An 18,017-nucleotide genomic window follows, 5' to 3' on the forward strand; every position below is an offset into this window, starting at 1 on the left:
CATACAGATTAGTTGCTGGTTTGTCATTTGAGGCTGCTGGTCAACTTCTGCGTGTTTTTTGACTTGTCTGCTGACACTGAAAACTTAATTCTGACTTCAGAGAAGAAGCTGTTGCTGGTTGTTATGGTCTGGAATGCACTACCTGAAAGGATGGCGGGAGCAGATTCAATAGTAACTTTCAGAAGGAAATTAGTTAAATACTTAAAGGTGAAAAAATTGCAGGACTGTAGGGAAAAAGAGCAGGGGAGTGGGACTAATTGGATAGTTCTTTCAAAGGCATGATGGGCCAAATGGCCTCCTTCTGTGCTGTATGATTCTATGGTGCTGGACTGTCTTTGGCTGCCTTCAACACCGTTTTACTGCAGTCAGGGGTGGTCTAGTAAGACTGCCTTTGGGGCTGCAGGATGAGGGGGAGCAGTAAGGAAGACAGAAGGAAAGCAGGAGCAGCTCGAAGAAGAGGGTGGAGGAGGAGGGCACTGCGCTGGAGGCAATACCCACAGAAGGTCTTCGGGGAGCACTCCTCCCACCTGAACGTCACTGAAGAGCAATGTCTCAGGTGCTTCGCTTCACAAAGGAGGCTGTCATGAGCGATGTCACCTGCTTCAGCCACAACTCGAGCCTCGCACCAGGGCACGGACAACACTGGCTGTGGCTTTCCAGGTCACCAAGGCCCTCAACTTTTATGCCACAGTCTCTTTCCAGGCTGCATCAGGTGACATCAGCGACATATCCCAGTTTGCAGTACACCAACGTATTAGAGAGGTCACCAGGACTCTCTACAGCAGGAGGAACACTTACATCTCTTTCCCCAGACAGAGCAAGCAGGACGAGAGAGCATTAGGCTTTGCATGCATTTTAGGCTTCCTCAGGGTCCAAGGTGCCAGAGATTGTACCCACATTGCCTAGTGTGCTCCCCATCACCAGCCTGGCATCTTTCTCAATAGAAAGGGATTCTGCTCACTCAACATCCAGCTGGTTTGCGACCACAGGCGGCATATCATGCAGGTCTGTGCCCGGTTTCCTTTGCTCATAATTCATTTATCCTGCACCAGTCCTCTGTGCTGCCATCATTGAGCAGACAGTCAGCATGCTCAAGCAACATTTCCGCTGCCTGGATTATTCACGTTATAAGGGGTGCCTTTGTAATTGACTCCCATGGTAATGGAAAAATGGATAGTGCCATTTGCCCAATATAGATGGCTGCCCATGATAAATGTAGACAGTGTTAGTAGTGGGGACTGTATCAATCGCCCTGGTCGCATGTGTCAGCTGTGACTCAGTTGGTAGCACTCTCACCTCTGAGTCGGAAGGTTGTGGGTTCAAGTCCCACTCCAAAGTCTTAAGCACAAAATCCAGGTTGGCACTCCAGTGCTGTCTTTTGGATGGCCCTGTCTGCCCTCTCAGGTGGATGTAAAAGACCCCATGGCACTATTTCGACAAAGAGCAGGGGAGTTCTCCTCAGTGTCCTGGCCAATATTTATCACTCAAAAAAAACAGATTATCTTGTCATTGTCACATTGCTAGTGTGGGACCTTGCTGTACAAAGATTGGCTGCCATGTTCTTCATTGGCTGTGAAGCTGGGATGCCCTGAGGTCGTGAAAGGCTCTATATAAATGCAAATCTTTCTTTTTAAACACCTCTGTTGACTTTGCATCTATGGCCTTAAGGAACGGTGTGTTCCTCATTCTCACAATACTCTGTGCAAATATGTTTTTCCTGAATGTCAACCCTGTCAATTCCCTTCATTATTTTAGCCACCTCAGGCACCACATTCTTTAACCTCTTTATTTCCAGAGAACATGACCAGTTTCTTCCCATAAATCCATCCTTTCATCCTCACTGTCATCCTGGTGAATCAAAGCGAGTATATCCTTCCTAAGGTAAGGTATCCAAAAGCACTTCCTTGCTTTTACACTATATTTATCTTGTGGTGAACCCAACATTCGATTAGCCTTTCTGATCACTTTTTGCATTTGTGAGCCAGTTTTTAATGATTTACATACCTCGACCCTTAAAATCCTTTGTTCAGCTAATCTGCTTAGTGCCTTTCCAATTAGATTGTACTTCCATCATGCCCTTCTTATGCCCAAAGTGCACTACTTCACACTTTGCTATATTAAATGGCATCTGCCATCATTCTGCCAACTCATTTATCAATCTACATACTTTTGTAATTTACTGCTCGTCTCCATACCTCTTAGCTTATTATGATTTGCAAACTTAGATACACTCCCTGGTCGTATATGGTGAAAAAGTGGTGTCCTAGCAACAATCCCTGGGGAACATCACTTGCCCCTCCAATCTGAGAATGTCCCATTTATCCCAACTCTCTACTGCCTACCTCCCGACCAGTTTTCTATCTATCTCCAATTTCATGCACCTCAACTTTAGCTAGCTAGAACCTCATCAAATGCCTTCTGAAAATCCATGAACGTGAACTCCATTGATTCTCCCTTATTTACCACCTCAGTGACTCTGTCAAAGATCTGTGAAAGATTAATAATAGACAAGGCCAACCTTTGACAAAACTGTGCTGTCTCTTCCTAATCAACTTATACCTTTCCAAGTGTTCACTTACTCGATTCCCTGGTCAAGGATTCTAGCACTTTTCCCATGACCGCTATTTATTTCACTGTAGTTACTCTCTTTCTCCTCTGAAACTTTCCTGAAACTAGGGAGCTTTGGAGGATTGTAATTAAGGCATCCTCAGTTTCATTGCGTACTTTTAATACCCACAGTTGGAAACTGTCTTGTTACATAGAATAGAAGTACTTAGAATTTTACAGCGCAGAAACAGGCCATTCGGCCCAACAGGTCTATGCTGGTCTACCTCTGAAAGCATTTTTCATTTCCCACATTTACCTCATTTTTTTGTTCTCTTTTTTCAGTTGCTTTCTGTAATCCTGCCAATCTTCATTCCTGCTACTGTTCTTTGACCTTGTATAAGCTCCTTTTGTTAAATATGGTCCAACCATTCTTTTTGAACATGGTTGCATCACCCAGAAGTTTCCCTTTTGCCTTTCAGAGGTACGTACTTGTTTTGTAAACCACAAATTACCTTCCTGAATAGATTCTACTGTTGGCCTGTAGATGTACCAATTAATAATTTCTCCCATCCTTTTCTAGCCAATTCCTTATTCATCCCTTCAAAGTTAGGCATGTTTATTCCAAAACTTTGTTTTGTAGCCCTCCTTTTTCTGCTATGCTCCTGGGTGAATTCAATCATATATGGTAGGTATTCCCAAGATAGTCTCCTACGACCAGATCTCTAACTATTTCTGGTTCATTATTCAAAACTAACTCAAGTATCGCCTATTGCCTTGTTGGGTAGAAGAGATGCTGATTTAGGAAACTATCTTGAATGCATTCAGTAAATCTCTTCTCTTTCTTGCATGTCCTTCTATTGCTATCCCAATTTATACAGGTTGAAATCTCCCATTTATGCCACATTTTTCTCTTTGCAGTCCCTCCTGATCTGCATATATATATATATTCTTCTGTTGGGTTATAACAGTTAGCATTTTTCATCATTTTCTTGGTTCTACCCATAGTGATTCCACCTGCTGATTACATTCATTGAGATTCCTTCTTGCTACCACCATGACTATGTTATTTTATTTATACTTCCATTCGCCCATTTCCAGTCTTCCTATCCGTTCTAAAAATCCTATGTTGTGATTTATTTAGCTCCCAATCTTGCCTGAGGTCCTACCAGGTCTCTGTAATTGCTTTCCCATCAAACCATCTACTATCTCTGTGTTTACATGTGAGGAGCACCTTAGAAATGCAAGTGGTTTTCGTGATAGCTGTTAAAAGCTCTACATCCAAAGAGAATGGTGTTCAGAGACAAGTTCTTGGTTTTGACTGATTGACTGTTGTTCAAATATTTAAAAAAAGGTATTGACACAACTGGGGAATAGTCAAACAATGAAGTATTTGAATAGGAATTCAGGATGCTCATCATCTGTAAATCAATATTGTTATTACATCAAAAGAAATGAGATGTCATCACAGAGCCCCAAGAAAATCTTGACATCCACAATTATCCAAAAATCACTTCAACACTGCTTGTGCAGCTGTTGTGAAGGTATTTGAAGATGTTCTTGCTCTCAGTGATACTTAGTTACCATCTCTAGTTAACTCCTTCAAAGTTCAATTATTTATACTTTAGTCAAGAAAAACATGTATCTGCTCAACAGTTTGGACTCAAATGTTGCTGGACCAGAGGTTTACCTTTACAGGAGGGGGCAGTGAGAAAGTTTGCAAAGGCCTTCCTTATGTGATTAATCAGTTTGGGTGGAGTCGATTAGAATCATACAGCACAGAAAGAGGCCATACGGCCCATAGTGTCTGTGCCGGCTCTTTGAAAGAGCTATCCAATTAATCCCAATCACCTGGTCTTTCCCCATAGCCCTGCGAATTTTCCTTTTCAAGTATATATCCAATTCCCTAATATTGAGGGAATTGTACGGCCTGTGGGAAGAATAGGCTTGTTGGACCAAATGTTTTTTTTTCTCTATGCTTTATGTTTACATTATAATTTAAAACCACTACAGACAGTATGTATCACTGACATTTACTACATTAACAACTGTTTCATTGTGCCCTCTTCTCCCATAAACCTGTAGAAGTCGTCCTTCAATATTATTACACTGCTCCTTCTAAAATGCTCCTGATTTAGATAGGTTGGAGAAAGAGTCAATCTGCGAATGATTAATCCTACAACAGCAAGAGGAGCTAACACCGAAAAGGACAACTCCTCTGTTTACTTGGCAGGTTTCTTGGGCCTTTACTTTCTTTTGTGTATGCTCATTAACAAGTACTTTTGGTGCATTCTCCTTTGTGTTTTAGATTTTTTTTAAAAATTCATTCTCAGGTTGTATGTGTGGCTGGAAAGGCCTACATTTATTGTCCATCCCAAGTTGCCCTTTAGAAGGTGGTGATGAGCCACCTTCTTGAACCACTGCAGTCCGTGTGGTGAAGGTTCTCCCACCGTGCTGTTAGGTAGAGTTTTCCAGGATTTTGACCCAGCGATGATGAAGGAATGGTGATATATGTCCAAGTTGGGATGCTGTGTGACTTGGAGGGGAACTTTAGAATATTTACTATGTAGCTGTCCTGTAATGAGAAATAGGTTGTAGGTATTTGTGTATAAATAGATGCATCTGTTTACATTTAAAAAAATTAACAGGGCAATAATAGCATTTGAAGTTGTTTCAGGCTCATCCTTTCAACAGCAGTAATTAACCTCCTACTTCTAATGATAGGCAGCATATTTAAACTACTGAGCTTCAGAACAAAAGAAAGGTAATAAATAAAACCATGTCTGTCCTCTGTTTGAGACCAATTAATCCAATTAGCAGTTACTCTATGGTGTTGCTGATAACTCCCTGTTTATCAGATTGGGCAGTAACTACACATTAATTGGAAAACTGCTCTCCTCATATGAGAATAACAGCTAGAAATGAACAGGGCTGCAGCACCCTCGAGGTTAGATTCTAAATCACGAGAGCACCATTTGAGTAATTTTTGAACACCGTCCAACCAAGTACAGCAGCACTGAGCACGACCCCAGCTATTTTAATTCTTCGTAAAGTAGATATTTTTTTGTGTGAGCTTTCCTATTTGTCATGGGAATTCCTATCTTCCTACTATAGTGCCAATTTTTCAATTACATTGCAAGGTGTCTATGCTGTGCATCACCATACGACAGGAAGATCAACTCTAGACCAAGGAGCTTTAATGCATGAGTGCTCTTGTACTTTGTCAGAAGGAAAGTGAAATAATGATTTATGTAACTGGGTTATAATACTGCTATACAGAATGTAATGTGTGAAACCTGATGCACACTGAATTCTCAAGCACCTTTATCTACCTGTTAGGTTGTCTGACCACATTAGGGAGCATCAGTAGGGGATGAAATTGATAGCAGCCAGGTCAGTCTGTTAGTCAAACTGTTAGTCAGAAAACAGGATCTTAGAAGTTAGGAACCTTAAACCATGCTGAATACTTTTTTTTGCTGAGATTATCAATGTCCCTTAATATCCAAGAGATAAACTCCAGTTAAACTATAGACTGGAGCCTTTGTCATCTACTGTGACAGAAGGGACATTATTCATGGGTAAGGGAAATGGGCAGATAATGGAGGGACCATCAGTATTTGGTTTTACATGTATGATGCAGCAATACCCTCAATTTATCAATTGGTTTCTTTACTGTGGGACACACACACACACACACACACACACAGTTAACTTTGGTTTCTGTTGGCTGTTTCCACAAGGTACACAAATCAATTGGACAGACCAAAAGTCAATTAATGTGTGTCCTGGGTTCTGATTCATGCTGGAGAATAGCACGGTTAATATGTTAATCATTTAAATGCCCAAAACATTTTCATTTCATGGCTTCTGAACCACAAGGGTTCCATGCTTGAAAGCATTGGCTGTGTTGGAATACTGTGAAATGGCAACCAATCTCTGTAATTTAAAAGTAAGTTTGTTGATGTCTTTTGTTCTCACGTGTCTTCATGGGATTTTGAAACTGGTTGATGAAATCTTCTAATACAGATCAAAGCATCAAGAATCCTGGTGGTTTTGATTGACAGCCATGTCTGAGCTTTGTGAGAAGGGGTAGGGTCACTAATTGGCTATATTACTTTGATGACCAGCTATGGAAAGAAGGCTCAGATTAAGGGATTATCTGTGGTTGCCTGAGCCCAGCTAGTCGTTCTACAGCTCACAGCTAGTAGACCGTCTGGGGTAATTTGACTTGATAATAACATTTCAGCATGTAGAAAGCCAGCAAATGTTTCTGGGATCTAATTATGTTGAACGATAGCACAGGGGAAGCATCTTTGTGCTTTGATAGATCAAGAAGGACAGTAACATTTGTAACTTACCTTGATTATGCTGTTGCGGACTGAGTACTGTTCATTTTCCTGTCCTATGTTAAATAAATTATTGGTCCATAGTCGAAGTCTTATTCTGATAGAATACACATTGCATCGGCCTACCAAAGACTAGGAGAATCACATGGCAGCATGTGGTACATTCCAGTAAGCCGGTGTACAGTGGTAAGAATCCTCTGTTTGATCCCTGGGTCTCACTATCATTTACTTAGTTATATAGAATTACATAGAAATTTACAGAACAGAAACAGGCCATTTGATCCAACTGGTCTATGCCGGTGTTTATGCTCCACACAAGCCTCCTCCCACCTTATTTCACCTCAGCCCCTTCAACTTATCCTTCTATTCCTTTCTCTCTCATGTAGTTATCTAGCATCCCCTTAAATGCATTTGTGCTAATCGCCTCAACCACATTCTCATCACTCCTCTGAGTAAAGAAGCTTCTCCTGAATTTCTTATTGGATTTATTAGCAAGCATCTTATATTTGAGGCCTCTAGTTTTGAACTCCCCCACAATTGGAAACATCGGGCACAATTTTAATAAGACGGTGGGATGGCAAACCCAAAAAATAAATCCTTACCATTCCCCACGCGATCACTACTTAATTGACGACCCTTAACGTGGCTTCCGGGTTTGGCGTCTGAAAGCTGCGCAGTGGGCGGACTGCGCACCCGCATGTCCTGCTGTCAGCTGGAGTGTCTGTATTTTAAGGGCCAGTGCATCAATGGCTTTTGTAGGACAAAGGAGCAAGCAGGCAGAATGGAGCAGCAGAGGGGCAAGCCCAGCTCCATGATTTAGTGACACCTAACTTGAGGTGCTGCTGGCCGGGGTGAGGAGGAGGAGAGAAATATTCTACCCAGTGGACAGGAGGAAGCGCCCTGCCTCTGCCACCAAGAAGGCCTGGCTCGAGGTGGCAGAGGAGGTCACCAGCAGAAGCAACATCTCCCATACTTGGATCCAGTGCAGGAAGTGTTTCAATGATCTAACTAAGTTGGCAAAAGTGAGTACACTTACTGATTCTCCTGCATTCCATGTTGCACATTAACCCCTCCCCCCCCCCACCTCATTCTGCTCTGTCAGGACTACTCCATCACATCACTCCTCACACCCACTTAACACTCATCCTCAACTTACCTTCACTTCCTCACCCCCCTATTTGTGAACCCAATACTAACACTCACCCCAATCCTCATCCAATGTGATGTCTCTCTCTGACACTCACCCTCTGATGTATCTCTTTCACAGGCAGCATCACCCAAAGCAATGCGTTCATCGGCTGACCACTTCACCCTCAATCACTCACTCACAGGTCTGTGCTTTCTCCCCTTCTGGGAGAAGAGAGTGCAAAATGCATGGGAGAGGGCGAGGACTGGAGGGAGGCCACAACAAATAGTGGTCCTCAAAGAGGCAGAGGAGGAGGCCCTGCAGATCAGCCGGACACTGGAATGCCTGTCCGTCGGGGATGCAGAGACTGGCACCCCACAAATGTCTGGTGACACAACTTCAACATTCATCACACACAACATGAATTGATGTTAACAATGATTGGCGTGTTGAACACCTCAGTATGCTCATCACAACATTACACATCTGTGATGATTGTTAATATTGCCTTCTGTTCTCTTCCAGCCCCTTCAGCGACCGAAGTGATGGGAGAGGGCGATTCCTCAGAGGAGCACCTGGCCTCTGAGGGCGCACCGTCACATCTTAGTGATCCATCCACCAGTGCAGATACTCACGCCTCGGTGGGTCCTAGTGGTCAGTTAGTTTGGTTGGCACCTGGTGAGTCACCACACACAAGTGAGCACGAGCAGACACTGGTGGCAGGGGCAACTGTGGAGAGTCTGCTTTGGTGGGAGCACTCATCTCCAGGCTCTGCTCAGTTGGACACAGGTGCTGAACTCCGAGGGCCATCCTTTAAAAGGAGAATGATCGAGGGTCAGCAGCACATTTGCGAGGTACTGGAACAGGTGCTAGGCACACACTCCACAATAGCGCAGAGGATGGAGGAGTCCAACTCCTGCATGAGTGGAATGGTGGCACAGGTAAGTGCAGGAATGTCTGCGATGGAGAGAAGGCTAGCCTCCATTGAGCTTCAAGCACAGCTCACAAATGAGCCTATTCAGGCCCTGACAGTGGCTGTGTGGACTCAAGGTGAACAACATTCTGCCGCCTTAAACAGGCAGACAGAAACTTCACAAATGGGCTTACAAGGCATCACACATGTCCTCCAAACTGTTGTCCAGCAGGGTGGTAGGAGCGATGTGGCCCTGGGCCAGGAGAGGGATGATGGCGAAAGGGGACGCCACTCAAAGCGCTCCCATGTCTCACCCGTTGCCCCCTCCCCTCTCATCCAGTACCCACAATGCTGCCTCCCCTCCAAGCGTCCGAGTCTGCCCCTGCACAGGTGCAGGTGGAGCAGTCTTTGGCGGGGCCCTCACGGGCTCCAAAATCCAGAGGGTGTAGGCTGAAAACATCTCAACAGTCAGGGCATCAACATGAGCAACCTGCCCCTATCTCTGCTGCAGCCACAGGAGATGCACCACATAGAAGTAGTCGGTAGCGAAAGGGTAAGGATTAGTGATCACAAAGGATGTGCACAAGGGTGTCTGACAGACTGTCATGTTGTTCATTTATATTTGTTTTTTGTTAAAGTCACACTAATGTTATCATTCTCACCACTACTGCCACGTCTTGCCCATTCTTGACTGCCTTTTGAGATAGCGCCCTTTCATGTGCTTCAACATGAATGGCGAGACTTGATGCCACCCAGTGGGTGCGGTTATAGTGGGTGTATGTGTAGTTATAGGACTGTTTTGTGCGGGATTGGGGGGGGGTTGGTGGTATTTGTTATGGTGATGCTCTTTCCAGGTGGTCTGAGGACTGAATTATCCTCACTATGTAGATGTCCTTATGAGAATCGTTCAAATATTAGTGACTCCCTGGCCTCACAAGCAGCCAGGTGAGCCGCTACTCTGCCGATGGGTTGCCCATCCTCTTCCTTCTCCTCCTCCTCCTCAATGTTGATGGCAGATGTGGATGCTGGATGAGGACATGAGGTCTCATTAACCGGTAACCCTCTCTGTTGCACAATGTTGTGCAGGATGCAGCAGATGACTATAATTCTACCCACTCTCTGGTACGTATTGAAGCGCTCCCCCACACCGATCCAGGCATCGAAATCGCATCTTCAGCAGTCCTATCGCATGTTCAGTTACAGACCTGGTGGCGATGTGACTGTCGTTGTATCAACTCGCTGATGGGGTTTCTCACAGGTGTCATGAGCCACGTCTGTTGGGGATATCACTTGTCCCCGAGGAGCCAGCCCTTAAGGCTGTTTGCTGCATGGAAGAGGGCCGGGATGTTGGATTCCCGCAGAATGAACGAATCATGGCAGCTGCCAGGGAATCTGTCACACACGTGAAGAAATCTTTACCAGTGGCCGCAAAGGAGCTTCGTGTGGATGAAGTGATGTCCCTTTCTGTTGATGAACAGTCCTGGCTCGTGTGGAGGTGCTCGGATTTCTACATGTGTACAATCAATTGTACCCGTGGGAAGCCAGGCACAGAGTGGAATCCCACTGCTCTCTCCATCTGGCTGAGGTTGCCTGTGGGGAAGTTGACGTATTGCGAGGCCCTGCAAAACAAACTATCAGTGACCTGTCGTATGCACTTGTGGGCAGACAACTGAGAGACCCCGGCGATGTCACCGGTGGTGTCCAGGAATGATCCGGAGGTGAAGAAGTTGAGGGCAGTGGTCACTTTATCTGCTACGGGCAATGCGATGTCACCAGGCCCAGCCAGGAGCAGCTCTGCATGAAGGAGCGTGCAGATGTCTGCAACCACCTGGCGACTCACTCTCAGCCTCCGTAGGCTCTGCTCCTCAGAGAGGTCCAGGAAGCTCAGCCTCGGTCTGTAGACCCTCTGGCGGGGGTAGTGCCTCCTGTGACGTCGGTCCCTCGGTTGTTCCCCTCTCTGCTCCTGTGCAGGTCCCTGTGGCGCACCTCTGTGTTGTGGGGCTGCAAGTGGCGGAACTGCACACCGTGCCTGGCGAGGATGGTGATGTGCCTCCTCCTCGGATGTACTGGTGAATGCAGCCATTGCACCCCCTCATCCTGATGTGGTCAGTTCGAGGGGTTCTAAAAAGTAGGTAAATATGTGTAAACAGAACAATTCTGAGTGTAAACCAAGAACTTTCAGTCTAAACACAAAGAACTCCCAGCTAAAAATTTGTCTGAGAGAACTGAGTGCCCTGCTACAATAATTCACCTTTTATCCCCATCTGTCAAACAGGGATTTAAATGTCCAAATGGCCAATGGCCGCAACCCTCCTAGTTTCCTATGGCGGGCTTCACCCAGCACGGGAAACACATTGAGGCAGCGTTGAAATCGTTTCCCAACATCAATAACAAGATTAATCACAATTCCAATTAGTTTAAGTACTTTAATTCCTGCTTTAAATTTTGTCCCGCCGACTTTAATTACCAGCAGGACTTCCAGGTTCCTGAACTGTGTGCACCCAGATGGGTCTGGGCCAAACGCGTTTTTTGGCAGGTTAGAGCCGGGATTCCTTCCCGCTCTGGAAATCCCTGGTTTTGTTAGATCCGACCCCCCACCCCCCCGGCCCCCGGCTCCCGGCCCCCAACGCACCCAGACTTTGAAGTTAAAATCATGCCTATCTTCTCTACGTCTCCCCTATCAAACCCCTTCATAATTTTATAAACCTCTATTAGGACACCACTCAGTCTTCTGACGAAAGGCCTTGGACCTGAAACATTAACTCCGCCTGTTTCTTTCTCCACAGATGCTGCCTCACTTACTGAGCTTCTCCAGCATTTTCTGTTTTTATTTCAGATTTCCAGCATCTGCAGTATTTTGCTTTTGACCTCTCAGTCTTCTCTTTTTTTAGAGAAAAGAGCCTCAGCCTGTTCAGTCTTTCCTGATAGTTATCACCTCTCAGTTCTGGTATCATCCTTGTAAATCTTTTTTGCATTTTCTCCAGTGCTTCCAAATCCAGGGTACTGGGCAATTCAAAGCACATTCCAGACCATAAGGGAAGTGAAGTAAGGAATGGCCAGTGACACTGAACTCTACTAGCACAAAAAAACAGTTCCTCAGACTATTAACAGATTTTGAAATGCTGAAACAATGTGTAATGGTTTGCACAGACCACTAAAGTGTAATCCCACCTGGACCTTCTACAAATATCACCCCCCCCACCCCCACCTTAGGACTACACTAGAAATTTAGGAACAGATGCTTTATCTGAGCTCAGATCTGAGGAAACCCTACAATTAGCACAATAATAACATTAATATAAAACAGCTACAATCACAATGTTGAGGACTGGGAAGGATGCCTGAGGTGCTAATGTAGCAATAAACATCAAAACAGGGTTTGTGGTGGACTATGAGCTGATTGATATGCTTTCATTCCCATTCCCATTAGGAACAAGAAAGAGTAGACCAGATGTAATGGGTCTTCACCCCATATTCCTCTTCCCCTCACCTGGGGGCTGCTGATTTCCAAGAATAACTAATTATCCAGGGCTTATGTGTATCTGTTGTGTCACACGAGCCAAAACTGGACACAGTATCCGAGGTGCAATACTGTGACCGGACATGCTGACCGCTAGGACAGGAATTTCCTTGGAGCTCCTCCCTCTCAGCCGATATAACTTCACACACTTCTGCGAAGTTACAGTGGCCGAGCGGCAGCAGCTCAGAGGGAATTTCCAGCCGTAGTTTCTTTCAATTTCCCCCATAGCTTTTGTAACAGCATTCATGGAGTATGGGTGCCATTCCCTCTTGCCAATGCTAATCATTGGATTTTGATAAGTGAGTGATTGGCATGAAGTTGGTTTGGATCAAAGGTGGATGGTGATTACTCTTGAGGACTGGTATGTAGCCTGCTATTACCAAAGGCCATATTTGTGACTTGTCCCGTTCATCCAATTTGGATCAAAAAAGGATAGAACAGGGTACTTTCTAAATGGTAAAAGTTAAAAACAGTGGATGTCCAAAGGGACCTAGGGGTTCAGGTACATAGATCATTGAAGTGTCATGAACAGGTGCAGAAAATAATCAATAAGGCTAATGGAATGCTTGCCTTTATATCTAGAGGACTAGAGTACAAGGGGGCAGAAGTTATGCTGCAGCTATACAAAACCCTGGTTAGACCGCACCTGGAGTACTGTGAGCAGTTCTGGGCACCGCACCTTCGGAAGGACATATTGGCCTTGGAGGGAGTGCAGCGTAGGTTTACTAGAATGATACCCGGACTTCAAGGGTTAAGTTACGAGGAGAGATTACACAAATTGGGGTTGTGTTCTCTGGAGTTTCGAAGATTAAGGGGTGACCTGATCGAAGTTTATAAGATATTAAGGAGAACAGATAGGGTGGATAGAGAGAAACTATTTCCGCTGGTTGGGGATTCTAGGAGTAGGGGGCACAGTCTAAAAATTAGAGCCAGACCTTTCAGGAGCGAGATTAGAAAACATTTCTACACACAAAGGGTGGTAGAAGTTTGTAACTCTCTTCCGCAAACGGCAATTGATACCAGCTCAATTGCTAAATTTAAATCTGAGATAGATAGCTTTTTGGCAACCAAAGGTATTAAGGGATATGGGCCAAAGGCGGGTATATGGAGTTAGATCACAGATCATCCATGATCTTATCAAATGGCGGTGCAGGCACGAGGCCTGCTCCTGTTCCTATGTTCCTCTAAATCTGCTGAGAGTTGAGTGAAAGCAGTCTTCTGGGTTTGATGGTTTTCTTAACCATAGTAGCCTTCCAAAACTCCATTCATCTCCCCCAGGCAAGCGAGCCAATCACTCTATTTGCCATTATGGATGCATAGCCATGCCGTACCACTGTAGAGAACATAATGGTGTTGCCATTCTCTCCATCAACATCACTCTTAGGAGAGGAAGAGAGAAAAGTGGAAATAAAAAAAAGTTACCAAACAAGAATGAGTTGAGGTGCAGATCAGCCATGATCTAATTGAATGGTGGAGCAGGCTCGAGGGGCTGAATGGCCTCCTCTTGTTCCTAATGTTCCTATGTAAAATTTACCCTTCAATCACCCAGTTTATCTTCCATTTGTCCAAAGGATCCACATGCAACTCCATAATAATCTTTGCCCAGAAAGATTTCAATTGGCTTCATTGTGTTTTTAGAATAAATTAAAAATCTGATGGTGTTTTTCTCAGCTGTCAGTTCTAGGTAGGCAGCACACTTTGTCATTTTCCTTTTGTAAATTTAAATAGCTTGCTATAAGAGGGTCATGAGACAGCAGTGTACAAAACACTTCAAAGCTGTATGTGCGAGCAGTGGCAAATGTTGGCTGTGTTTTCCGTGGGCTCGAATGCATTATGTGCTCCCCTTTACAAATCTGTATGCGTGTGGTCTGGTGTCGACATTATCTCATTGTCCTTCAAACTGTTCAGATGAATCAGCCCTTTCTGGCTTTTCTGAACATGTTTAATTAATATTTTTGCAGCGCTTAAAAAAAAATGAATGTTTCATAAGCAACGCAACTGTGTGAACAAAAAAGTTGGTTCATATCAGTAATCTACTTAGATGACTTGAAAGATCATCGAAGGGTGCTTTGATACTACAGCTGTAATGTTGGTGCAAAGCAGTTTTACTTCTCACCGATGCTGCGATTATCGTGCACACCCTGGGTCGAAACTGTTATGCTTTGCACATGTTTTTCTGTATTGTCGTTAGTCCCATTGCTTATTCGTGGGGCCCATTTTCTAGGCATGGACCGACGCCTAAAACAGACGTTGGGCTCCTTGAATATATAAATTAGGGGCTTTATGCCTGTTAGAGGACCACTTTGAGAAATTGGGCACCTCATGTTGCTTTTGTACCACCCCCCCCCAAAAAAACATATGTGGCAGGCGTGGGGCCTAACCCCGTAGCACGCTCCAACATCCCTCCCAGAACTTTCCCGAGGACAGCTGCCGGTGAGACCGATTGCCCGGAATTGGCTTCTCCAGTGGGGCAAGCAGCCTGTGGAGGCGTGACCAACGGGGGATGTTCACCCTGAGTATGCAGATGAGGCCCGAGGACCAATTTCTGTCGATCCTTGGGTCTCTTGCTTCGTGCGTGCTCTACCTCCGCAGCGCTGTTTGGGCCCAGATTAATCTCTACCCAGTTTAGGCCCAAACTGACCCGAGAACGAAGTGCAGTGCAATTCCTTGGCGGAGGGAGTCTCCCCCGTGTTTTGCCTCAGAGTAAGTTCGGTTTTCACACCTGATGTACACTCAAACTTTAGTGCTGATGTAAAGCGGTTTTGGTTTTACATCAGTGCCAAACGTGTGGAGTCTGAATGCGCTGTAACAAAATATGTTTTTTTGGGGGGAATGGTACAAAAGCAACTTGATAAAGGCTGGCCATTGACACATTCTTGCAGTACTTCGATCTGAAGATTGGAGTGAGATTACATTGTTTTGGAGAATGTTATTGAAAAAGAGAATTTAAAGGAATTAGTACTAATTAATAGAAACATAGAAACATAGAAAATCGGAGGAAGAGTAGGCCATTTGGCCCTTCGGGCCTGTTCCGCCATTCAAAATGATATTGGCTGATCGTCTAACTCAGTACCCTGTTCCCGCTTTTTCCCCGTATCCCTTGATCCCCTTAGCATTAAGAAATATAACTATCTCCTTCTTGAATACATCTAATGACTTGGCCTCCGCTGCCTTCTGTGGTAGAGAATTCCACAGGTTCACCGCCCTCTGAGTGAAGAAATTTCTCCTCATCTCGGTTCTAAATGGCATACTCCGTATCCTGAGACTGTGACCCCTGGTTCTGGACTCCCCAGCCATCGGGAACATCCTCCCTGCATCTAGTCTGTCTAGTCCTGTTAGAATTTTATATGTTTCGATGAGATCACCTCTCATTTTTCTAAACTCTAGTGAATATAGGCCTAGTCGACCCAATCTCTCCTCATACGTCAGTCCTGCCATCCCAGGAATCAGTCTGGTAAACCTTCGTTGCACTCCCTCTGTGGAAAGGACATCCTTCCTCAGCTAAGGAGACCAAAACTGCACACAATACTCCAGATGTGGTCTCACCATGGCCCTGTACAGCTGCAGTAATAAGGATTTGTTTTCTCTAACTGCTAAAATGAGCACTTACCGTAATCTTGTTGCAACAAGAAAGCTTTAAGCACAGGGCTTGGTGAGAGTTGGATGAATCTGCTAAACAGAGAGTCGACGGGAATTTGGTGAGAGTGGGAATTTGGTGCAGAGGGGGAAGGAGGTGCTGAGTAATTTAAACCAAGGGGCAACAGTAAATATATAATTAGATCTAAGGGAATAAAATTAAAACTAACAAAGCAGAGGATAGCAACATTAAAGGGATCCACATTGCATTAAATAAAAATCTGGTATACATAAATAAGAAATAGGAGTAAGGGGATACCAATCTAAAAACAGGAAGGATGTGATCGCTTTGGAGAGGGTGCAGAGGAGATTCACCAGGATGTTACCAGGGCTGGAGCGCTTCAGCTATGAAGAGAGACTGGGAAGATTGGGTTTGTTTTCCTTGGAGCAGAGGAGGCTGAGGGGGGACATGATTGAGGTGTACAAAATTATCAGGGGCACAGATAGGATGGATACTAAGGAGCTTTTTCCCTTCGTTGAGGGTTCTATAACAAGGGGACATAGATTCAAGGTAAAAGGCAGGAGGTTTAGAGGGGATTTGAGAAAGAACTTTTTCACCCAGAGGGTGGTTGGAGTCTGGAACTCACTGCCTGAAAGGGTTGTGGAGGCAGGAACCCTCACAACATTCAAGAAGCATTTGGATGAGCACTTGAAATGCCACAGCATACAAGGCTACGGATCAAATGCTGGAATATGGGATTAGAGTAGACAGGGCTGATGGCCGGCGCGGACACGATGGGCCGAAGGGCCTCTATCCGTGCTGTATGACTCTATGACTCTATGACTCTATATATATAACATAAGAGACATATATATAAATACATAAATAAATGTAAGTAGATAGAATTTTTAGCAAAATGATGGGACAGCTGAGACCCGTTGGCTGCAATTCCTGTGCCATGTGGGAACTCCAGGACACTTCATGTGTCCTGGATAACCACGTGTACAGGAAGTGCCTCCAGTTCTCAAGGGCAATTAGGGATGGGCAATAAATGCTGGCCTAGCCAGTGGACGCCCACATCCCATGAACAAATTTTTTAAAAAGTTGCTCGAACTCAGGGTTTCTGAGCATGAGGAGCGGCTGGAGTCACTGCAGTGCATACGGGAGGCTGAGAGTTTCCTGGAGCGCACGTTCCAGGAGGTGGTCACCCCGCAGCTACAGAGAGTTCATAAGGATAGGGTGGGTGGCCATCTGGCAAGGTAGAAAGAGACAGGCAGTGCAGGGATCCTCCGGGAGTGTGACACTCTCAAACTGGTTTTCAGTGCTGAATACCGGTGAGGGTGACGACACCTCGGGGGAGTGCAGTCCAGAGCACATCCTTGGTGCAAATGACTGCACGGGGTGCACAGCAAAGTGTAGAAATGCAGTGGTCATAGGAGATTCGATAGTCGGGGGGGTAGAAAGGCATTTCTGCAACTGCCGGTGTGAGTCCGCATGATGTGCTGCCTCCCTGGTGCTAGGGTAAAGGTCATCACAAAGATGCAGAACACTTTCTTGTTACTAATGTTGGAATGAATGACATAGGTAGGAAAAGGGTTGAGGTCCTACAGACAGAATTTCAGAAGCTAGGGAGGAAGTTAATGAGCAGGACCTCAAAGGTAGTAATCTCTGGATTGCTTCCAGTGCCACACGCTAGTGAATATAGGAGCAATAAGATAAGACAGGTTAATGAGTGGCTGGAGAAATGGTGCAGGAGGAAGGGCTTAAGACTCCTGGGGCATTGGGACCAGTTCTGGGGCAGGAGGGACCTGTACAAGATGGATAGGTTGCATCACAACAGGGCTGGGACCAATGTCCTCGCAGGGAGGTTAACTAGTGCTGTGGGGAAGGGTTAAAATAATTTAGCAGGGGGAGGGACACATTAGAGAGGAGAAACAAGGTGCACAGAAAACTGGGAGAGACAAACAGCGTTAGAATAAAGAGTTGTTCAG

General features: G+C 45.1%; 1 protein-coding gene across 1 annotated transcript in view; it reads left to right on the forward strand.

The window, feature by feature from the left end:
* LOC137344332 (synaptotagmin-6-like) overlaps positions 1-18,017 on the forward strand; it is a 156,150-nt gene that overhangs the window by 20,593 nt on the left and 117,540 nt on the right. Inside the window, exons 2-3 of the mRNA XM_068007195.1 lie at positions 8,542-8,674; positions 10,188-10,444. Of these exons, the coding sequence (XP_067863296.1) occupies positions 8,542-8,674; positions 10,188-10,444 (390 nt within the window). The remainder of the gene's footprint in view (positions 1-8,541; positions 8,675-10,187; positions 10,445-18,017) is intronic.

This window comes from Heptranchias perlo, chromosome 27 (genome assembly GCF_035084215.1).
Source record: "Heptranchias perlo isolate sHepPer1 chromosome 27, sHepPer1.hap1, whole genome shotgun sequence".
NCBI lineage: Eukaryota > Metazoa > Chordata > Chondrichthyes > Hexanchiformes > Hexanchidae > Heptranchias > Heptranchias perlo.